This window comes from Rana temporaria, chromosome 9 (genome assembly GCF_905171775.1).
Source record: "Rana temporaria chromosome 9, aRanTem1.1, whole genome shotgun sequence".
Lineage (NCBI taxonomy): Eukaryota > Metazoa > Chordata > Amphibia > Anura > Ranidae > Rana > Rana temporaria.
In genome coordinates, this window is record NC_053497.1 from 3,496,498 (window position 1) to 3,520,367 (window position 23,870).

Consider the following 23,870-nt stretch of genomic DNA (forward strand, 5'->3'; position numbering starts at 1 on the left):
CAACTCCATAGAAAGCGTCATGCGAATCGAATGCGGTTCGAAAAAACAATGCATCCGATTTGCATATATGTGAACGAATCCTAAATCCCTTTCTCTCTCCTTGCCAGACAATCGTTGGAAGAACAGAAGAACCTTGAAGAGAGTTTGACAGAGGAGGTGGAAGGGGCTAAAAGGAGAATCGACGAAATCAACAAGGAGTTGAACCAAGTGATGGAACAGCTGGGAGACGCCAGGATCGATCGTCAAGAGAGCAGCCGGCAACAACGCAAAGCCGAAATCATGGAGAGCATCAAGAGGCTGTATCCGGGTTCTGTGGTATGTGGCATCCATTGTGCTTCATAGACTCTTTTTTCCTACTTAGTTTTTGAAGTTCTTTAAAGGACCCGCTTCACTTTTAGTAACCTAGTCCTGCTCCCCCCCCACCCACTAGGAGTAGCAGTCACCTGCTAAACTACTGTTCCTGCCCCCGAGTCCTTTACTGTGTGGCCGGCACTCCCTGTACAGAATAGTCCCACGTGCACAATGAGTACGGGCCGGCCAAAGAAATTACTGGGCAAAGTGGTGTGCATGTGCAACGGGAGTCCCGTCCGTTCGTTCGTTCGTTCGTTCGTTCTTTCTCCTCCTCCTCCTCCTCCTCCATCATCCCTCCTTACTACTTCTTCTCCTTCTCCTTCTTCTTCTTCTTCTTCTTCTTCTTCTTCTTCTTCTTCTTCTTCTTCTTCTTCTCCTTCTCTATCCCTCCTTCCTTCTTCTTCTCCTTCTCTATCCCTCCTTCCTTCTTCTTCTCCTTCTCCTTCTCTATCCCTCCTTCCTTCTTCTTCTCCTTCTCCTTCTCTATCCCTCCTTCCTTCTTCTTCTCCTTCTCTATCCCTCCTTCCTTCTTCTCCTTCTCCTTCTCTATCCCTCCTTCCTTCTTCTTCTCCTTCTCCTTCTCTATCCCTCCTTCCTTCTTCTTCTCCTTCTCCTTCTCTATCCCTCCTTCCTTCTTCTTCTCCTTCTCCTTCTTCTTCTTCTTCTTCTTCTTCTTCTTCTTCTTCTTCTTCTTCTTCTTCTTCTTCTTCTTCTTCTTCTTCTTCTTCTTCTTCTTCTCCTTCTCTATCCCTCCTTCCTTCTTCTTCTCCTTCTCTATCCCTCCTTCCTTCTTCTTCTCCTTCTCCTTCTCTATCCCTCCTTCCTTCTTCTTCTCCTTCTCCTTCTCTATCCCTCCTTCCTTCTTCTTCTCCTTCTCTATCCCTCCTTCCTTCTTCTCCTTCTCCTTCTCTATCCCTCCTTCCTTCTTCTTCTCCTTCTCCTTCTCTATCCCTCCTTCCTTCTTCTTCTCCTTCTCCTTCTCTATCCCTCCTTCCTTCTTCTTCTCCTTCTCCTTCTTCTCTATCCCTCCTTCCTTCTTCTTCTCCTTCTCCTTCTTCTCTATCCCTCCTTCCTTCTTCTTCTCCTTCTCCTTCTCCTTCTCTATCCCTCCTTCCTTCTTCTTCTCCTTCTCTATCCCTCCTTCCTTCTTCTTCTCCTTCTCCTTCTCCTTCTCTATCCCTCCTTCCTTCTTCTTCTCCTTCTCTATCCCTCCTTCCTTCTTCTTCTCCTTCTCTATCCCTCCTTCCTTCTTCTTCTCTATCCTTCCTTCCTTCTTCTTCTTCTTCTTCTTCTCCTTCCCTTCCTTCCTTCTTCTTCTTCTTCTCCTTCCCTTCCTTCCTTCCTTCCTTCCTTCCTTCCTTCCTTCTTCTTCTCCTTCTCCTTCCTTCTTCTTCTCCTTCTCCTTCTCTATCCTTCCTTCCTTCCTCCAGCAGCCTTCCTACTTTTATTTGTAGAACTGCTTACATGCGCTTTCTTCTTTTTCGATTTGCATAAACCTAACACCCGATTTCTTCTTCTCTCTCCTTAGTACGGGCGACTGATTGACCTCTGCCAGCCCACTCAGAAGAAGTACCAGATCGCCGTCACCAAGGTGCTCGGGAAAAACATGGACGCCATCATTGTTGATTCGGAGAAGACGGGCAGAGACTGCATCCAGTATATTAAAGAGCAGCGAGGAGAGCCGGAGACTTTCCTTCCTCTGGATTACTTGGAGGTAATTTTCATTTTATCCCTCCAATGTTTTAAAGGAAATTTCCACTTGAAGTCGCTTGTGTATATATGTTGGGCTTGACTGGATCAGTTGTTTTGATTACATAATCCAGTTTCAGGGGCAATCTAGTATCGGAGATCTTTGTAATAAAATGGTAAATATTTTTTCTCTGTGTAGGTAAAACCCACCGATGAGAAGCTGCGTGAGCTGAAGGGAGCGAAGTTGGTGATTGACGTGATCCGCTATGAGCCGCCGCACATCAAGAAGGCGCTGCAGTACGCCTGCGGTAACGCTCTGGTTTGTGATAATGTAGAAGATGCTCGCCGGATAGCCTTTGGGGGACATCAGAGGCACAAAGTAAGTCGTCGGTGAAATCCATTAGAATGCCGACCTATTTTATAGCATTTCATAGTTGATTAACCCTTTCACGCCGACGCAACGCATATATGCTTCCTCGGCTTTCGGGGGTTATACCGGGATGATGCCTGCAGCCGCAGGCATCATCCCGGTACTGTTGTTTAGAGCCGGCGATCAGCTATCCAAACATAACAACCGATGCGGCTAAAAGCCGCTCGGTTGTTATGCCGGAGGAGCGGGAGGGGACATCCCCCCCTCCCGCCGCCTCTCGCCGCTCTGACCGGGCCTCCTGTCCCACCGGGAGACCCGATCATCCATCCGGCGCCTTCTGTGTCCAGGCGGAGACTGACACTAAGCCGTAAACGGCTTTGATTCAGTCTCCGCATTGAAACCACGGAAGCGGCGTCATGACGTCACTTCCGGGTTTCTCGGCTGTCAATGGCGCCGGATTTAAAAAAGTACACAGTATTCAGAATCGCCGTTTTCGGCGATCTGAATACTTTGAAGTGCAAAGGAGGGCTCGGAGGTCTTTTAGACCCCGATCTCTCCATAAAGAGTACCTGTCACCACCTATTGCTGTCACAAGGGATGTTTACATTCCTTGTGACAGCAATAAAAGTGATCAAAATGTAAAAAAAAAAAAAACACAATTTAATATTATAAAAAATAATAAAATAAATAAGAAAACAAAAAAAATTTTTTTTTAAAGCGCCCCCCTCCCCGCGAGCTTGCGCAGCAAAGAAAACGCATACGGAAGTCGCGCCCGCATATGAAAACGGTGTTCAAATCACACATGTGAGGTATCGCCGCGATCGTCAGAGTGAGAGAAATAATTCTAGCACTAGACCTACTCTGTAACTCTAACCTGGTAACCGTAAAAAAAGTTTAAAGTGTCGCCTATGGAGATTTTTAGGTACCGTAGTTTGTCGCAATTCCACGAGTGCGTGCAATTATAAAGCGTGACATGCTTGGTATCTATTTACTCGGCGTAATATCATCTTTCACATTATGCAAAAAAAATGGGCTAATTTTACTTTTTCATTTTTTTTAAATTCATGAAAGTTAATTTTTCTCAAAAAGTTGTGTTTAAAACATCGTCGCACAAATACCGTGTGACATAAAATATTGCAAAAATCGCCATTTTATTCTCTAGATTCTCTGCTAAAAAAATATATATAATATTTGGGGGTTCTAAGTTATTTTCTAGCCAAAAATATGGATTTTAACTTGTAAACACCAAATGTCATACATAGGCGTAGGCATGAAAGGGTTAAAACTCTGTGTCGTTGTATAGCCAAGCTTGGCGTATCGGCTACTTTATTAAAAAAAAAAAAAAACATTATTTAATTTTTTTCAACCACTTGAGATCAGCGCTATAGCTGAATGACGGCCACAGCGTGGACCTGAATTGCCGGGAGGCCGCCCCCTTCCAACACTTCCCTGCAAGGCTTGCTGTGATCACTGAGAATCAGGTTAGGGGCAGATCCCGGGCCCCTTACCACGTGACCAGCCAATGACAGCTGATCACGTGATGTAAACAAAAGCTTGTGATCAAGTGTTTTGTTTTTTTTTCCCCCCTTCACGCCAAGCTTTATCCAATTTTTATATTTTTGGACTTAAACCGATATATATAGTTCTCTAACAATTCCTTCATCTTCCTCCTGGTAGACGGTTGCTTTGGACGGTACTTTGTTCCAGAAGTCTGGTGTGATCTCTGGAGGTGCCAGCGACTTGAAAGCCAAAGCCAGGCGATGGGATGAAAAAGCGGTGGATAAACTCAAGGAAAAGAAGGAAAAACTAACAGAAGAGCTTAAGGTCAGTTGCATATTGTGTGTGTGTGTATTATGGCCCATGCAAGAGGTACGCATTGAAAATCCGACTGTTTGTACTAGGGTTGTCCCGATACTTTTCAAGTACTCGCCGATACCGAATACAGATTACCGATACTTTTTTTTGAATGTCATGTGACAGTGGCTTTTATTTTTATTTATTTTTTAGGGGGGGGGTAGTGTCAGTGTGTGTGTGTGTGTGTGTGTGTTTGTTTTTACTTTTATTTACATTTTTTTTTTAAATTATTTATTGCAATTTTTTTTTCTTTTCTTTTTTTAATCGGCCCTGTTGGGGGGGCTTTGGTGAGATATTAGGGGTCTTAACAGACCTCTGACATCTTCCCTTTCTCTGCAGCCTCTGCTGAAATGAATAGAGAGAAGCTTCTCCATTCATAAACTAAGCATCGTAAACACAGGTTACGATGCTCAGTTATGTGTATGGACAGAGTCTGTGATCACTGACTCTGTCCATTCGGAAAAGGTAGGAGCCGGATTTAGCGGATCGAGGGGGGAGAGCGGCACGGAGTGGGGACAAGACAGCACGGCGGGAGAGCGGCATGGAGGGGGACAAGACGGCACTGGGGGAGAGCGGCACGGAGGGGGACAAGACAGCACGGGGGAGAGCGGCACGGAGGGGGACAAGACAGCACGGCGAGAGAGCGGCACGGAGGGGGACAAGACAGCACGGCGGGAGAGCGGCACGGAGGGGGACAAGACGGCACGGGGGAGAGCGGCACGGAGGGGGACAAGACAGCATGGGGGGGGGAGCGGCACGGAGCGGAAGAAGATGGCACGGGGAGAGCGGCACGGAGGGGGACAAGACAGCAGGGGGGAGAGCGGCACGGAGGGGGACAAGAAGGCACAGGGGAGAGCGGCACGGAGGGGGACAAGACAGCACGGGGGAGAGCGGCACGGAGGGGGACAAGACGGCACGGGGGAGAGCGGCACGGAGGGGGACAAGACTGCACGGGGGAGAGCGGCACGGAGGGGGACAAGACAGCACGGGGGAGAGCGGCACGGAGGGGGACAAGACAGCACAGGGAGTGCGGCACAGAGAAGACTTGTAACTCCCCCCACCACCCGATACCTGACTGCCAAGGTATCGGGTGAAGCATCAGAGCATTTCAGCCGAGTACAAGTACTTGGGAAATGCTCAGTATCGGTACCGATACTGATAGTGGTATCGGGACATCCCTAGTTTGTACGCTCCTTTGGACAATTGTCTGATTTTCCGCGGACAAATGTTGGATGGCATGCTTTAAAATTTTCTACGAACATTTGTTGGATTTTCCGTGTGTGTGTGTTCACAAGTCCGTTGGACAAAAAGTCCCAAAGTGCAAACACGCATGCTCGGAATCAATGCTCACAAAACACAACGTTTGCAGAAGGTGCCCAAAGGGTGGTGCTAAAGAGCTGAAATAACACATAGTTTTGTGTTTGTTGGCCGACAACTCTTTGCTTTTTTTTTTTTGTATGCAAGACAATTTCCTGGCCAACACCCTTCGGACAAAAGTCCTACGCTTTGCGGAAAATCTGATCGTGTGTACCAGGCTTAACTTTTGCTACTATCGTGTTCTGCCATCCAATAGTGCGTGTATTGCATAGACATAATCAACTTTTGAACTTGAGAGGTGGATGAAATTAACGTGTACAGTGAAGAACTGGTCCACAGATCTAACACACTCGCCTGTTTTTTTTTTTTTTTTTTTTTTTTTTTTTTCTCTTTTTTAGGAGCAAATGAAAGCAAAGCGCAAGGAGGCGGAGCTAAGACAGGTCCAGTCTCAGGCTCACGGTCTGCAGATGAGACTTAAATATTCACAGAGCGATCTGGAGCAGACCAAAACCCGACACTTGGCGATGAATATGCAGGTAATACCCGTCACTCTCCTCCTGGAGTCTTAGAGGAGTACGAGGGGAAAGCTCGTTTTGGCTGTATCTCTACTGAGTGAGTGAAAAACTTGTATAGCGCTACACATGCGAACTGAATCGCCTCGTGGCGCTTGGTATCCATTTCTTCCTATACGTTGCCTTCAGAATACATGGGTTTTGAGTTTTTCTCTTCTGTTTATGGATGGACACAGCAGCCTTTGACCTTAGGGTTATATCCGCTTTAAACTCTCCTGAAGGAAGCGGATATAACCCTAAGGTCAACGGCTGCTGTGTCCGTCCATGAACTCAGAAAAATAGATTTTACGGTGAGTACAAAAATCCTATTTTTTCTGAAGGCCTGGTGATTCACTTCCGTTCGGAAGCTGGTTGGTAAAGAGTTCCACAGTCTGGGTCCTTGAACTGCAAATCTTCGTTCTCCTTTGGACTTGTATCGGGCCTTGGGTATTCGGAGTAGATTTTGGTTGGTAGAACGGAGAATGCGATCTGGGTTGTGACATTTTATTTTTTCACATAGATATTGGTGGGCACTTCCTTGTACACATTTGTGTGTCGGACAAAGTGCCTTAAACGTTATTCTTAGCTAGATTCACAAAGAGTTACACCGGCGTATCAGCAGATACGCCGTCGTAACTCGGAATCTGCGCCGTCGTAAATTTAAGTGTATTCTCAAATTGAGTTACACTTAAATGTAGCTAAGATACGACGGCCTGCGCCGTCGTATCTTAGCGGTCTAGTTCTGCCGGCTGCTAGGGGCGTGAACGCTGATTTTCGCCTAGAATGCGTAAATCGGCGAGATACGCCGATTCATGAACATATACTTGCCCGTCGCAGTAAAAATACGCCGTTTTCGTAAGGCGTTTTCCGGCGTAAAGTTAGTCGAACAGATAGCTGGCCTAGCCAATGTTAAGTATGGACGTCGTTCCCGCGTCCAAATTTGAAAATTTTACGTCGTTTGCGTAAGTCGTCCATGAATGGGGCTGGACGTAATTTACGTTCAAGTGGAAACCAATACGTCCTTGCGGCGTACTTTGGAGCAATGCACACTGGGATATGTCCACGGACGGCGCATGCGCCGTTCGTAAAAAACGTCAATCATGTCGGGTCACAAATCATTTACATAAAACACGCCCCCCTGTTCCTCATTTGAATTAGGCGCGATTAGGCCGGCCCATTAACGCTAAGCCGCCGTAACTTAGGAGGCAAGTGCTTTGTAAATAAAGCACTTGCCTCTCTGACTTACGGCGGCATAGTGTAAATACGATACTCTACGCTGGGTCAAAATTACGCCGACATACCTGAATCCAGCTATCTGTCTTTTACGGGCAGCCAGTGAAGGGACCTCAGGGAGGGAGTAATTGATTCCCAGGGTTTTTTTCCTGTTACAAGTCTTGCCGCCGTATTCTGGGCGACTTGTAGACGAGCAATTTGGTACTTTGGGAGTCCGAGGTAAAGGGCGTTTGCATAGTCGAGTCTGGAGTTGAATATCGTTCCCACCACGACTGCCATGTCTTCTTTTGGGATGAAGGGGACGACTCTACGTAGCAGGCGCAGCAGATGGTGGGATCCGCTGACTACTGAACTGATTTGTGCATCCATTGTCATGTCGGAGTCAAAAATGACTCTGAGACTTTTGACTTTGGTGCTAGGGGTGATGGTTTGTCCCAAAATGGGCGGGGGCGTCCATGTTGTCGTAGCAAGTCTTTTTCGATTGGCGTTGAGCAGAAGTTCTCTTTTTGATCCATTGAGTTTAAGGTAACTCTCCGTCATCCAATTCTCTATCAGAGTAAGGCATTTCTCTAGTCCGAGATAATGATCCTTTTTGTTGCTGATGCGAAAGTAGAGTGTCATCCGCATAGGAATGGTAGAGTAAATTCTGGTTACTAATGATTTCGAGAAGAGGACGGAGATAAATATTGAATAGTACGGACGTCAAGGGAGCCCCCCGAGGGACTCCGCATGACACTGTGCGTTTTTCAGTGAAAGTGAAAGGACCTAGTTTCACTATCTGTGATCGGTTTTCCAGAAAGGAGGAGAACCAGAGTAGATCGGAATCTGCCACTCTAGCTACTTCTGCTAGGCGAGTCAGCAACATTTTGTGGTCTACTGCAGCCCTCAAAATTTTCACTCGCATTTTGCGAGTAAATTTTGAGGGCTGGCGAGTGTGGGACAGGCTGCCTGGGAGCAGGGGGGGGGCGAGCAAGGAGAGGAGCCGCCGACTGGTTGTTTAAAGCGCTGGGAACATGACAGCTTTCAATTCAATAGATGTGTTCCCCGCAGGGAACGTCATATATAGCCCCTCCCCCTTTTCCGGGCATTTTGATAGACGGAGCACCCATCCCAGGATTGGACGGGTGATCTGTCTATCAAAGTTTCCCAGGACAAGGGGGAGGGGCTGTATATGGCGGCTCGCTGCGGGGAACACCGCCATTGAATTGAAAGCTGTCATGTTCCCCGCGCTTTAAACAACCAGACGGCGGCGGCTCCTCCCTGAACAACCAGACTGCAGCGGCTCCGGCTCTGGCTACGGCTCCTCTCCTCCTCTCACTCAGCACAGGTAGGCTGGCACTGGGGACACTGGCTGGCACTGGGGACACTGGCTGGCACTGGGGACACTGGCTGGCACTGGGGACACTGGCTGGCACTGGGGACACTGGCTGGCACTGGGGACACTGGCTGGCACTGGGGACACGTGTTGCATTGGTAGACATGGGCAGGCTGCATTTTTGGGCACGGATAACTTGTTAATATTTATTTTTATAACTTAATTCTGCATAAAACATTTAAGTGTCATTTCACGAGATAATTTATGAGGGCGTGTCTGGGGGCAGGACATGGTAGGGGTTGGGCGGGGCAACTGGTGGCGAGTACGCCTTGAGGCCTGGCTAGTAGCTCAGGACTTGAAATGTTGAGCCCTGGTCTACTGTATCAAAAGCTGCGCTTAGTTCCAGCAGTACCAGAAGACAAGATTCTCCCCCGTCTGCTGCTTCGAGAGTGCTGTTTCCGTTCCATGACCTGGACGGAAACCCGATTGACATGGGTCCAGTAGTTGGTCGGTGTCTAAATGATATATAATAATTTTTTTTACTAGTAATGGTGGCGATCAGCGTTTATCGTGACTGCGACATTATGGCGGACACTTTTGACATTATTTTGGGACCATTGTCATTTTTACAGCGATCAGTGCTATAAAAATGCACTGTTGCTGTGAAAATGACACTGGCAGTTAAGGGGTTAAGTGTTCCCTAATGTGTGTTTCTTACTGTAGGGGGGAGTGGCTTGGCATGTGACGTCACTGACCGTCATTCCCTAGGACAGGGAACAGACGATCAGCGGCACTCTCACTAGGAAGCACGGGAAGATGTTTGTTTACACTTACCTCTCCCCGTTCTTCAGCTCTGTGACCAAATCGCGGGACACCGGCGGCGGGTGCGGTCACGGAGCTCGGGCAACCTGGGCACTTAAAGGGTCACAGCCGTGCCATTCTGCCGACGTATATCGGCGTGAGGCAGTCCTTAAGGGGTTAAAGCCCAACTACACCTTTCAAAAAAAGACAGTGGTCCAGCAGGTGTAAAAATATAAAAGCATCCCTGCTACAGTACTCCCTTCCTATCTGGCACTGTCCCCCAGGGATTCACTGCTCTGCAATTCAGTGCAGGTCCTCTTCTTGGTCGAATAGTTTGCCGGGATCATCCAAACCACTTCCTGTTAGCTAAGGTTACAGTCTTGGGTATGAGTGTACACTGAGACCACCTTAAGAGCATATCTGAAAGGTAGCGCCCCAAGAGCGTCCTCCAGCCTCAAGCTACTGTTGCTACGCCCTATTCCCAGCGTGTAGGGTCCTGTACATATAAGTGGGTGCTAAAGCGACCGTGGGCTGGAACCGTGGCTAATCCAAGGAAATAACGAGAACCACGCTGTCGGATAATGATGGTGTCGTGCTGTTCAGGAATACCACAAGTCTAGGCTGCTCATGACGATGCGTCCCCAGGGGGAGTGTCCACGACAACCTGGGCTAACATCCAGTTTGTGCTGGACTGACTGGATCAGTCACTGGTTGCGGGTGGGTCAGTGTGCGGGCAGAAAAGAAGATATTTCCTCCGGTAGGTTGTGCCCAACAGCAAGAGAATGTCACCAGCGCACCAAGGATCTCCGAAACGATTCCAAAGCTTTATTCGGCGATCACATTGTTACAGCAGACACAGGCAATCGACCTGATGAAGGGGTCCTGCGTGACTTCACATTGTTACAGCAGATTGCAACGTTTCGGAGTCACGCAGGACCCCTTCATCAGGTCACAGTTCTGGGGGTGCACAACTGAGAACGTTCCCAAAACAAACATGTATATATGGAGTGGCCCACCTCTGTGTTGGCACAAATACACCTTCAGAGGGCAGGAAGGGGCTCAAATTCTGTTTTACGTCAGTCACTGACATCACAGGTCTTTCCTTTTCTCTGGTGACACTCAAAGCCGATTGGAGACACTCGGGAACACTGCGTTGTGTCTGTATGCATCCAAATGGTCTCTGGCGCCTCCCCTCCACCTCTGGCCACATGCGGTACTGCATACAATAGCAGTCACTGTGGAACAAATTATCTGAGTTTTTATTGACTCCTATGGGGAAACTCGCTTTGATATACGAGTGCTCTGGATTACAAGCATGCTCCTGGAATGAATTATGCTCACAATTCGATGTACTACTGTATTTACATAGCAACATTCAAGAAACCATAAGACTGGCTTTCAATCATGTGATTTACTATGAAAGCCAATCACTTAGCCCAGGAAAGGCCTCTTGCATTTATTTTTTTCTAATAGGCTAGTGAGGGGGCCCAGAGAATATGGGCTGGTGGGGGGGGGGGGGCCAGAGAATATGGGCTGGTGGGGGGGGGGGGGCCAGAGAATATGGACTGGCCCAGAGAATATGGGCTGGTGGTGGGGCCCAGAGCATATGGGCTAGTGGTGGGGCCCAGAGCATATGGGCTAGTGGTGGGGCCCAGAGCATATGGGCTAGTGGTGGGGCCCAGAGCATATGGGCTAGTGGTGGGGCCCAGAGCATATGGGCTAGTGGTGGGGCCCAGAGCATATGGGCTAGTGGTGGGGCCCAGAGCATAGGGGCTAGTGGTGGGGCCCAGAGCATAGGGGCTAGTGGTGGGGCCCAGAGCATATGGGCTAGTGGTGGGGCCCAGAGCATATGGGCTAGTGGTGGGGCCCAGAGCATATGGGCTAGTGGTGGGGCCCAGAGCATATGGGCTAGTGGTGGGGCCCAGAGCATAGGGGCTAGTGGTGGGGCCCAGAGCATAGGGGCTAGTGGTGGGGCCCAGAGCATAGGGGCTAGTGGTGGGGCCCAGAGCATAGGGGCTAGTGGTGGGGCCCAGAGCATAGGGGCTAGTGGTGGGGCCCAGAGCATAGGGGCTAGTGGTGGGGCCCAGAGCATAGGGGCTAGTGGTGGGGCCCAGAGCATAGGGGCTAGTGGTGGGGCCCAGAGCATAGGGGCTAGTGGTGGGGCCCAGAGCATAGGGGCTAGTGGGGGGGGGGGGCTAGAGAATATGGGCTAGTGGGTGGGGCGGGCAGAGAATATGGGCTAGTGGGTGGGGCCCAGAGAATATGGGCTAGTGGGTGGGGCCCAGAGAATATGGGCTAGCGGGGGGGGCCCAGAGAATTTGTGCTGAGAGGACCTGCTTTAGTGTCAAGTTGAGAATACAAACTTTTACATTTCTTACACAGGAAAAATCCAAGCTGGAAAGTGAGTTGGCCAACTTCAACCCGCGTATCAATGACATCAAAAGGATAATTCAGAGCCGGGACAGGGAGATGAAGGACTTGAAGGAGAAGATGAATGTGGTGAGTGATGAAATATCTGCTTTGTATTCCCATAAACCCTCCTTGTATTAAATTCGCCATCATTGTCAAGATTTCTCTCCTGAAGTACAGACTTTGGTACTCAAAATATACTCTGCTTCTTTAATATATTTAAGACTTTTTTTTTTTTTTGTGACTGCAATTCTATTCATTATGAGATTATTATATAATAAAACCTCCCATCTATCTGCCTGGTAATCCTGAGAGTTTTTGGACTTTATCCCGTGTTCTTAGGTGGAAGACGAGGTGTTTGAGGAGTTCTGCCTGGAGATCGGTGTGCGTAACATCCGAGAGTTTGAGGAAGAGAAGGTGAAGAGGCAGAACGAGATTGCAAAGAAGAGGTACGTTATACTGGTGGACAGGGGACAGGCGTCGGTGGACAGGGGACAGGCAGCATGACAGGACAGTCGGCTGGGGGCAGGTGGCGGCTGTGCAGAATATATTTTATTCCACACTTCCAATATAGTCTTGGCCATTGAGGAAGAGAAGTTGAAGAGGGAGAACGAGATTGCAAAGAAGAGGTACATTATACTGGTGGCTGGGGACAGGCGTTGTGGCTGGGGACAGGCGTTGTGGCTGGGGACAGGCGTTGTGGCTGGGGACAGGCGTTGTGGCTGGGGGCAGGCAGCGGCTGTGCAGCCAGTGAGGAGGAGAAGTTGAAGAGGCGGAACGAGATTGCAAAGAAGAGGTACGTTATACTGGTGGCAGTGGAAAGGTGGCAGTGGACAGGCGTTGTGACATGGGGAGAAAGAGAAGGTGAAGAGGCAGAATGAGATTGCAAAGAAGAGGTACGTTATACTGGTGGCAGTGGAAAGGCGGCAGTGGACAGACGTTGTGGCTGGGGACAGGTGGCATGCCAGGGGACAGGCAGCGGTGACAGTGGACAGGCGCCTGGGGGTCAGGCATCGGTGGCTGGGGGACAGGCGGCAGCGGGCAGGCATTGTGGCTGGGGACAGGCAGCATGACGGTGGACAGGCGCTTTCGGGTCAGGCATCGGTAGCTGGGGGACAGGCGGCATGACGGACGGGCAGCATGACTGGACAGGCAGCGGTGGCTGGAGACAGGCGGCGGCTGTGCAGAATATTTTTTATTTCACGCTTCCGATATAGTCTTGGCCATTGTTGGATTTATTAACGATGACCGTCTCCATGATATGTGGTCATTGTAGTGGGATCAGATTCTTTTTATAGGGAGGGACTATATTGTCCTCTCTCACCCATGTTTGTTGGGTTGGGGTTCATGGCTGCATCCAGGTTCTGGCCGTTGGCTTTTCTAACTATATAGAGTGTTTCTCTTACAATAAAAAATGCAAAATTCTTCTCCGTTTTTATTCTTACACAAAACTCCCCCCCCCCTTACCTGCAGGTTGGAGTTTGAGAACCAAAAGACCCGTCTGGGTATCCAGCTGGACTATGAGAAGAACCAGCTGAAGGAGGACCAAGGGAAGGTGCAGCAGTGGGAGCAATCTGTGAAGAAAGATGAAAATGAAATCGAGAAGCTTAAAAAGGTGACTAGAAGATTCTGTGTTTTTATCATTACATTGCCGGGCAGTATGAGGCAGAGACGCCAACCACTTAACTATCATCGCCACACAGCAGATATACTGCTAGAGCAGTGAGGGGGAACCTGGGCACCCCCAGATGTTTTGGAACTACATTTCCCACAATGCTCAACTACACTGCAGAGTGCCTGAGCATCATGGGAAATGTAGTTCCAAAACATCTGGGGGGTGCCGAGGTTCCCCATCACTCCCCTAGGCTCATGACATGATGCACAGATGGCAAATACAGAATCCCAGTATATATAAAATAATATGCAAAGTGGTTGGAGGGAAGCTTCAGAATGGCAAAGATTTTTTTTTTATTATTACAAATGATGTGAGCAGACTGCAGTTCCTCTTGTGTTGCTTTTTAACCTTTTTTTTTTTTTTTTTCCATCTAGGAGGAGCAAAGGCACATGAAGATCATAGATGAGACTATGGCTCAGCTGCAAGATCTGAAGAACCAGCACCTGGCCAAGAAGTCCGAGGTCAACGACAAGAACCATCAAATGGAGGAAATCCGGAAGAAGCTGGGGGGTGCCAACAAGTCAGTATAGTTCTAAGTTAACATTTTTAAAGAGCATAAAAAATAAACATAGGTACAGTACATACATTAGTATCAATTAATAGAAGACACATTAGAGCCATTGGTGTTGGGGAGACAACAGGTATTTTCAATTCCAAACAAAGTTATTTGATCTACGTGTTTCGTGATATTTTCACTTCCTCAGGATCCACACCATAATACAAACATATGATATGTTCAAACATAATACGTGCCACCATAATACATCCAAGACCATAAAAAAAACATAGGTACAGTATCACTTAATATAAGACACAAATTAGAGCCACTGGTGTCGGGAAGACAAAGAAGGGAAAAAAAAAACCCCATCTCAAACTCAACCCCCAAACTCTGTAAACCAATGGGGGGGGGGGACAATACAGACTTGGCTAATAGCTGGTAACCCCTGGAGGATTTGGTTGCCCAAGACCAGAGCACTTTTTGCGATTTGGCACTGCGTCGCTTTAACCACCTAAGACCCGGACCATTATGCAGGTAAAGGACCTGGCTCCCTTTTTTGCGATTCGGCACTGCGTCGCTTTAACTGACCATTGCGCGGTCGTGCGACGTGGCTCCCAAACAAAATTGGCGTCCTTTTTTTTTTTTTTTTTTATCCACAAATAGAGCTTTCTTTTGGTGGTATTTCATCACCTCTGCGGTTTTTATTTTTTGCGCTATAAACAAAAATAGAGCGACAATTTAAAAAAAAAAAGCAATATTTTTTACTTTTTGCTATAATAAATATCCCCCAAAAAAATAACAAAAACGTTTTTTTCCCTCAGTTTAGGCCGATACGTATTCTTCTACATATTTTTGCTAAAAAACAAAAATCGCAGTAAGCGCTTTATTGATCGGTTTGTGCGAAAGTTATAGCGTCTACAAAATAGGGGATAGATTTATGGCATTTTTATTAATATTTTTTTTATTTATTGTACGAGTAATGGTGACAATCTGCGATTTTTTTTTTATTTTTTTATTATTTATTTGTGTGTGTGTGTGTGTGTATATATATATATATATATATGTGTGTGTGTGTGTGTGTGTGTGTGTGTGTGTGTGTGTGTGTGTGTAATATATATTGTGACTGCGACATTATGGCGGACACTTTTTATGCATTTTTGGGACCATTCACATTTGTACAGCAATCAGATCTATAAAAATGCACTGATTACTGTGTAAATGACACTGGCAGGGAAGGGGTTAAATACTAGGGTCGATGAAGGGGTTAAGTGTGTCCTAGGGAGTGATTCTAACTGTTAGGGGGCGTGGCTTACTGTGACCCGACACTGATCGCTGATCTTGATTACAGGGAGCAGTAGATCAGTGTCCTGTCACAAGGCAGAACAGGGAGGGAGAAGCCTTGTTTTACATAGGCATCTCCCCGTTCTGCAGCTCCGTGACACGATCGCGGGACACCGGGGGGTGTATATATACAGCCATTTGCCTTTCCGTGCCATTCTGCCGACGTGAAAGTTTGTGCGACGGTCAGCAAATGGTTATTTGTAACCGTTTTTTTCCTGGTTGTTTTGGGTGTTTGAACTGGGAAAACATTTTATTTTGTTTCCTGCAGAGAAATGACACATCTACAGAAAGAAGTCACTGCGATCGAGACCAAATCGGAGCAGAAGAGGAGCGATCGGCACAATTTGCTGCAAGCCTGCAAAATGCAAGATATAAAACTCCCTCTGTCTAAGGGCACCATGGATGACATCAGCCAGGAGGAGGTGAGGTGCCCAATTATTACAGGTGGAATTTGCCTTGTAGACCGCCTGAGGCCATGTTACGTATTGCTCCCTAAATACGGGTATTGCATGGCGCGGTCTGGGTGGGCTTGGCCTTTAAAGTGGAAATTCACCCAAAGTTCTGCTTCACCTACCCAACCCTAGGGTTTCGTCTGTTAAATTCATGGGGGTTGGAGTGGTGTTGACCACTCCCACTTTCAGCTGAATCACCCCAGAGCACCCCACCCAAATGCCCAGTTAGTCCCTGCTGACACATGGAGCCATGCATCGGTGGTGTGGTCCACAGACTCCCCCCTCCTTCATTCTTGCCGCCCTCCTTCTCTGGAAGTCGGGGGAAGGATGGGATTGGTTGCTAGGATATTGGTGGTCCTAGCAACCAATCATGTGCTTGCCCCATCCTTAGGCCCCGACTTTCAGAGAAGGAGGGGGGCAAGTACAGAACTTCCTCCATCAGACCTACCTGGCCAGGGAGTGACATCACTACAGAAACAGGGAGGGCACAGATGTTTCAGGCTGACCAGTGGCACTCGGGCAAGCTAAATATCCCGCTGCTGGTACCTCTAAAAATGTCTCCCCGCCACGCCCGCGCCTCTATACTGCCTCCTTGCCCACGCCTCCATACTGCCTCCTTGCCCACGCCTCTATACTGCCTCCTTGCCCACGCCTCTATACTGCCTCCTTGCCCACGCCTCTATACTGCCTCCTTGCCCACGCCTCTATACTGCCTCCTTGCCCACGCCTCTATACTGCCTCCTTGCCCACGCCTCTATACTGCCTCCTTGCCCACGCCTCTATACTGCCTCCTTGCCCACGCCTCTATACTGCCTCCTTGCCCACGCCTCTATACTGCCTCCTTGCCCACGCCTCCATACTGCCTCCTTGCCCACGCCTCCATACTGCCTCCTTGCCCACGCCTCCATACCGCCTCCTTGCCCACGCCTCCATACCGCCTCCTTGCCCACGCCTCTATACTGCCTCCTTGCCCACGCCTCCATACCCACCCACGCCTCCATACCGCCTCCTTGCCCACGCCCCCATACCGCCTCCTCGCCCACTCCTCATATCACCTAACCTAAGCCCCCATTTCCATACTACCTCATCATGGCAGGGTGCAAGAAGCTAGTTCTGTCTAGGGCACAAAATAGTCTATCTCCTGCCTTGCTCCTGGGACACATCACAGGCCTCAGAAAGCTGCAGGACCATTCAAAGAGCCGCACCACAACTCGCGTACTAGCAGCGGGCACCCAGCTGTGATAACACAAGCAGTAACAGTAAAGTAAGCATGCCGGTGCCTGGAGCTGAAGATCTGGCTTAGGTTAGGACAGCGCTGGATTCCTAGAGAGGCAAGTGTCCTAAATGATAAAAGTCAGCAGCTATGGGATTTGTAGCTGCTGACTGTTTATTTTTTGTTTCTAGGTTGAAGAAATGTTTGCTTGAATGATTACTGAAGATTGAGGTGACTGGATCAGTGAATATTGTTGTTCGTTTTTTCAGGGAGAGGAATCGGTCAGCAGCTCTCAGAAATCCTCTACGGTGTACGCACGGGAAGCATTGATTGAAATAGACTACAGCGAGCTGTCCGAGGACCTGAAGGTAGGTGGTGGTCGGGATGGCAGGGTTGGCAGTATGTGTTGGCTCTCGGTACACAGGCTTTGACCTTCCTTCTTTATAATTTTGGTGGCAGGATGCGGTGGCGGACGATGATATCAAGCAGGAGATGAGCACTTTAACACAGAAGCTGAACGAACAGCAAAGCGTTCTGCAACGTATCTCCGCCCCCAACATGAAGGCCATGGAGAAACTGGAGAGCGTCAGAGACAAATTCCAGGAGACGTCAGATGGTGAGTGAGATCGACTGCGGGAGATACGGGCACATTGTGCATTGGCCGTCCTTTAACCGCGGGAGATACGGGCACATTGTGCATTGGCCGTCCTTTAACCGTGGGAGATGCGGACACATTGTGCATTGGCCGTCCGTTAACTGCGGGAGATAAGGGCACATTGTGCATTGGCCGTCCTTTAACCGTGGGAGATGCGGACACATTGTGCATTGGCCGTCCGTTAACCGTGGGAGATACGGGCACATTGTGCATTGGCCGTCCTTTAACCGTGGGAGATGCGGACACATTGTGCATTGGCCGTCCGTTAACCGTGGGAGATACGGGCACATTGTGCATTGGCGGTCCTTTAACCGTGGGAGATGCGGGCACATTGCATCGGCTGTCCGTTAACCGTGGGAGATACAGGCACATTGTGCATTGGCTGTCCGTTAACCGCGGGAGATACAGGCACATTGTGCATTGGCCGTCCGTTAACCGTGGGAGATACAGGCACATCGTGCATTGGCCGCCCTTTAACCGCGGGAGATACAGGCACATTGTGCATTGGCCGTCCTTTAACCGTGGGAGATGCGGACACATTGTGCATTGGCCGTCCGTTAACTGCGGGAGATAAGGGCACATTGTGCATTGGCCGTCCTTTAACCGTGGGAGATGCGGACACATTGTGCATTGGCCGTCCGTTAACCGTGGGAGATACGGGCACATTGTGCATTGGCCGTCCTTTAACCGTGGGAGATGCGGACACATTGTGCATTGGCGGTCCTTTAACCGTGGGAGATGCGGGCACATTGCATCGGCTGTCCGTTAACCGTGGGAGATACAGGCACATTGTGCATTGGCTGTCCGTTAACCGTGGGAGATACGGGCACATAGTGCATTGGCTGTCCTTTAACCGCGGGAGATGCGGGCCCATCGTGCATTGGCCGTCCCTTTAACCGCGGGAGATGCGGGCCCATCGTGCATTGGCCGTCCTTTAACCGCGGGAGATGCGGGCACATTGTGCATTGGCTGTCTTTTTACCGCGGGAGATACGGGCACATTGTGCATTGGCTGTCTTTTTACCTCGGGAGATGCGGGCACATTGTGCATTGGCTGTCTTTTTACCTCGGGAGATGCGGGCATACGGGTCGTCTTCTACATTTTTTTGGTAAAAAAAAATGGCAATAAGTGTATATTGAATGGTTTGCGCAAAAGTTATAGTGCCTACAACTAGGAGATAGATTTATGGCTTTGTTTTTTTTTTTTTTTTTTTTTTTATACTAGTATCAGGACTGCGATCTTGCGACGGACACATTGGACACTTGACACGTTTTTGGGACCATTGACAATTTTAGAGCGATTTTAGTGCTATAAAAATGCACTGATTACTGTATAAATGTCACTGGCAGGGAAGGGGTTAACCCTAGTGGCCGATCAAGGGGTTAACTGTGTTCCCTCAGCGTGTTCTAACTGGGGGGGGGGGGGATTGGACTAACTAGGGTAAGAGAGAGACATACATTGTCTATGAACACACGATCAGTCTCCTCTCCCCTGAAAGAACTGAGATCTGTGAGTTTCACACAGATCCCGATTCTCGCTCTGTCATGAGCGATTGTGGGTGCCCGGCGGTTATCGCGCCCACGGGGCACTGGCTTCGGCTCCAGCAGCGCGTGCGCCCCATGTGGCCAAAAGGCAAAGCAACGTAAGGCAACGTCGCTTCGCCCAGCCGTGCCATTCTACAGCAGTAAAACTGCGGCGGCTGGTCAGCAAGTGGTTAAAGTGCGTGCAGTGCCATATCGCAGAAAATGGCCTGGTCATGAAGGGTGGGAGGGGGGGTACATTTTCCAGAGCTGAAGTGGATAAATACCACCAAAAAAGAGATTGTGTGAGGATAAAAAATGATATTAAAGTAATTTGGGTACAATGTTCCGTGACCACAAAGTGTGACAGCGCTGACAATTGGCCTGGGCAGGAAGTGGGGGGGGGGGTGAAAGTGCCCGGTATTGAAGTAGTTAAAGATAACCAAAAAAAACCTGGATGCCGATTGGTTTCTAGGCAGGGCTGCACCAGATTTTGTAGTTTTAGTAAATCTGGCCCCATAGTGACCCAAGTTGTGTGCCGTATTTTTTTTCACGCCGCCTTCTTACCGTTGCAGAGTTTGAAGCGGCCCGTAAACGAGCGAAGAAAGCCAAGCAGGCCTTTGAGCAGACGAAGAAGGAAAGGTTTGACAGGTTCAATGGCTGCTTTGAGTCGGTGGCCACCAACATTGATGAGATCTACAAAGCCTTGTCCAGGAACAGCAGTGCCCAGGTAAGATCTCACATAGACCCACCTAGTGGGCTATTCCTAAGGGCACCTATAGGACTTGACTCTTACTATATCTTTTTTTTATGGGCAGGCTTTCCTGGGACCGGAGAATCCGGAGGAACCTTACTTGGATGGAATCAACTATAACTGTGTGGCCCCTGGGAAGAGGTTCCGACCCATGGACAACTTGTCTGGAGGAGAGAAGACTGTAGCAGCTCTGGCTCTGCTCTTTGCAATCCACAGGTACAGCTAGGACGTGTTGCTGGAGTTTATCGCTAGCCTACCCATTGGGTCCATACGGAGCCAGCTTACCCGTTGGGTCCGTAGGGAGCCAGCTTACCCGTTGGGCCCGTAGGGAGCCAGCTTGCCCGTTGGGCCCGTAGGGAGCCAGCTTGCCCGTTGGGCCCGTAGGGAGCCAGCTTGCCCGTTGGGCCCGTAGGGAGCCAGCTTGCCCGTTGGGTCCGTAGGGAGCCAGCTTGCCCGTTGGGTCCGTAGGGAGCCAGCTTGCCCGTTGGGTCCGTAGGGAGCCAGCTTGCCCGTTGGGTCCGTAGGGAGCCAGCTTGCCCGTTGGGTCCGTAGGGAGCCAGCTTGCCCGTTGGGTCCGTAGGGAGCCAGCTTGCCCGTTGGGTCCGTAGGGAGCCAGCTTGCCCGTTGGGTCCGTAGGGAGCCAGCTTGCCCGTTGGGTCCGTAGGGAGCCAGCTTGCCCGTTGGGTCCGTAGGGAGCCAGCTTGCCGGTTGGGTCCGTAGGGAGCCAGCTTGCCCGTTGGGTCCGTAGGGAGCCAGCTTGCCCGTTGGGTCCGTAGGGAGCCAGCTTGCCCGTTGGGTCCGTAGGGAGCCAGCTTGCCCGTTGGGTCCGTAGGGAGCCAGCTTGCCCGTTGGGTCCGTAGGGAGCCAGCTTGCCCGTTGGGTCCGTAGGGAGCCAGCTTGCCCGTTGGGTCCGTAGGGAGCCAGCTTGCCCGTTGGGTCCGTAGGGAGCCAGCTTGCCCGTTGGGTCCGTAGGGAGCCAGCTTGCCCGTTGGGGTCTGTAGTGGGATATCTCGCCCATTGGGTCCAAACTGAGCTTACAGATTGTTAAAAAAAAATGACTCCAATGTATCCTAATCCCATATTGCTGTCTGCCATTTTTTTTATTTTTCATTGACGTAATGTAATTTTCTCTGCGGTTTCCCTTTTTGGTCCATAGTTACAAGCCGTCCCCGTTCTTCGTTCTGGATGAAATAGACGCCGCTCTGGACAACACCAACATCGGAAAGGTGAGCGAGGAACCTCGGCCTGCTCTCTTTGTCGGGCTTTAATGTCTTGCTTTCTGATTAATGGTATTCGTTGGGGGGACAAAAATGTGATTTCAATTCCACCCAGATAGTGAAGTGGCCCAATGAAGTACATAGGAGAGGCTTGTGTTGCCTGCCAGAGGATTTGTGATCTTCGTCCATACATTCCTGCAAATTACACAGCCCGCTATAAAACCCGGTTTTCTCTGCCATCAATTGTTTTTGTGCTCCGTCAGGTGTGGGTGGCGGGATCTTTGATATCGGTCATTAAACTTTTCTGCCTGAGCATTTCATGAAAGAACACCTCCCCAGCATCCCTTTTAGATGTGCATTCTTTTTGGCCTACTGGGTGCTAAATACATTTAAGTGATTGTAAAGGCTGAAGGTTTTTTACTGTAATGCATTCTATGAGTTTCTAGGCTATCCCCCCAAAAAGCTGAACCTCTAATACCACTTTTAAGTGATTTAAAATACTCCTGGCTCCTCCTTTTCTCGGGTCCCCTGCCTGTCGCTCCTGGCTCCTCTTCCCGGGTCCCCTGCCTGTCGCTCCTGGCTCCTCTTCCCGGGTCCCCTGCCTGTCGCTCCTGGCTCCTCTTCCCGGGTCCCCTGCCTGTCGCTCCTGGCTCCTCTTCCCGGGTCCCCTGCCTGTCGCTCCTCCTCTTCCCGGGTCCCCTGCCTGTCGCTCCTCCTCTTCCCGGGTCCCCTGCCTGTCGCTCCTCCTCTTCCCGGGTCCCCTGCCTGTCGCTCCTCCTCTTCCCGGGTCCCCTGCCTGTCGCTCCTCCTCTTCCCGGGTCCCCTGCCGACGCTTCTGGCTTCTCCTTTCCTCGGGTCCCCTGCCGGTCACTCTTGGCTCCTTTCTTCTCGGGTCTCCTGCCGCCACTCCTGGCTCCTATCATGGCACACCCGCGACTTTATCGTGAGCCACACTGCTGGCGTCTTTCAACACCGCCAGCGAGGTTTGGTTGCCCCCCCCCCAACCCGGCTGTGATTGTCAGTGGCTCCCCTTGCTGTTCAAGTCAGTTGAGGAGAGAAAGACGGTGGCTCTGCTGCTCTCAAGCACAGCACTGGATCAAAATCGGGCTTGGGTAATTATTTAGGGGGACTAGGGGTGGGGCACAAGATATGAAGAAAGGTTTGTTTCTTTTGTTTTTTTACTTTACCGCAGAGAATATGTTGGGGTAAAAAAAAAGCCTTTAGCCTTTATAACCACTTTAGCTGTACAATCTGCTAATCGGTCTTATAAAATGTACTCTAGATGTGCAATCTGCTGATCAGTTGCTTGAGTACATTTTATAAGACCGATTAGCAGATTGTACAGCTAAAGTCCAGAGATGGGCTTATAGTGGCGAGTTTCTGCTTCTGTAGGTGTGACGTCATTGATTGTGTTTCCCTATATAAGGGAACACACGATCGATGACAGCGCCACAGTGAAGAACGGGGAAGGTGTGTTTACACTCAGCTCTCCCCGTTCTTCAGCTCCGGGGACCGATCTGCGGGTCTCCGGCGGCGATCGGGTCACGGAGCTTCGGACCGGGGCCTCAGCAGCGTAACCCCAATGGCTGGTTTTATAGATTGGCGCCGTCTCCCTGATTTTTGTCTTGCTTTTTTTTCTTTTTTAGGTGGCCAATTATATTAAAGAGCAGTCGATGACCAACTTCCAGGCCATCGTCATCTCCCTCAAGGAGGAGTTCTACACAAAGGCTGAAAGTTTGGTTGGTGTTTACCCCGAGGTAAGTGAACATTTGTAATGAAGATGCGATTAAGTAACGTGCCCCCCAATACTCAGAAGTTGGGGGGGTTTGTACATGCGTTGGTGGTGATGCTTCTTTTTCTTTTTTCTCTCCCCGTCTTTTGCAGCAAGGTGACTGTGTGATCAGCAAAGTACTGACCTTTGACCTTACCAGTTACCCGGATGCCAACCCCAACCCCAACGACTAATGGAGGATTTCACACCTTGGGACTTTTATAAAGACTTTTTAGCTTTGTGGCCCCCGCAACTTTCCTGATTGGAGGATTTTCCTTTTTTTTCTTTTTCGTCTTTTAACTTATCACAAAAAGCGATCCGAAATTTCTGTCCCCTCCCCCCAGGATTATGTACACGGGCTCATGAGGGCCAATCATGAAGGCCACAAAGCGGCCCAAAAGACTTTACCCCCCCCCCTGCCCCCCCCCCCCCCATATGGCTTCCCAGTTTTAATCATTGTTATGGTGTTAATTATCACATTCCCATCCCCCCCCAGAACAGTAATATTATGTTTAGTGCTTCTCAACCCAACCCCCCGTCAGCTTATTTTGTAGGTAATGGCTGCGTCTTTTATCGCGTCTGCTGAAGTAAGCGCTTCTTTTATTACTTTAGTGTTTTTTGCGACTGTGGAGATGACCGATTGTTTTGCAATAAAGAGAGTCTGACTTTTAAATGGTTGTGTGTGTGTGTTTTTTTTTTTTTTTTTAACCACTTAAGGACCGCCTCCTGCACATATACGTTGGCAGAATGACACGGCTGGGCACAGGCACGTACAGGTACGTCCTCTTTAAGTGCCCAGTTGCGGGCGTGCGCCCGCGACCCGGTCCGAAGCTCCGTGGCCACGGGACCCGATCGTCGCTGGAGTCCCGCAATCGGTCCCCGG

The 23,870-nt window shown here is 49.6% G+C and overlaps 1 protein-coding gene across 1 annotated transcript in view; it reads left to right on the forward strand.

Annotated features, from left to right (window-relative positions):
• The window catches only part of SMC1A (structural maintenance of chromosomes 1A), a 36,900-nt gene extending 13,240 nt beyond the window's left edge, over positions 1-23,660 (forward strand). The window contains exons 9-25 of the mRNA XM_040322676.1: positions 108-315; positions 1,880-2,065; positions 2,240-2,419; positions 4,088-4,234; positions 5,980-6,117; positions 11,864-11,980; positions 12,233-12,339; positions 13,364-13,505; positions 13,940-14,085; positions 15,674-15,827; positions 17,340-17,438; positions 17,530-17,686; positions 19,821-19,975; positions 20,064-20,215; positions 21,156-21,225; positions 22,863-22,973; positions 23,101-23,660. Coding sequence (XP_040178610.1) covers positions 108-315; positions 1,880-2,065; positions 2,240-2,419; positions 4,088-4,234; positions 5,980-6,117; positions 11,864-11,980; positions 12,233-12,339; positions 13,364-13,505; positions 13,940-14,085; positions 15,674-15,827; positions 17,340-17,438; positions 17,530-17,686; positions 19,821-19,975; positions 20,064-20,215; positions 21,156-21,225; positions 22,863-22,973; positions 23,101-23,181 — 2,350 coding nt within the window. The 3' untranslated portion in view covers positions 23,182-23,660. The remainder of the gene's footprint in view (positions 1-107; positions 316-1,879; positions 2,066-2,239; positions 2,420-4,087; positions 4,235-5,979; positions 6,118-11,863; positions 11,981-12,232; positions 12,340-13,363; positions 13,506-13,939; positions 14,086-15,673; positions 15,828-17,339; positions 17,439-17,529; positions 17,687-19,820; positions 19,976-20,063; positions 20,216-21,155; positions 21,226-22,862; positions 22,974-23,100) is intronic.
• The last annotated feature ends 210 nt before the right edge of the window (positions 23,661-23,870 follow it).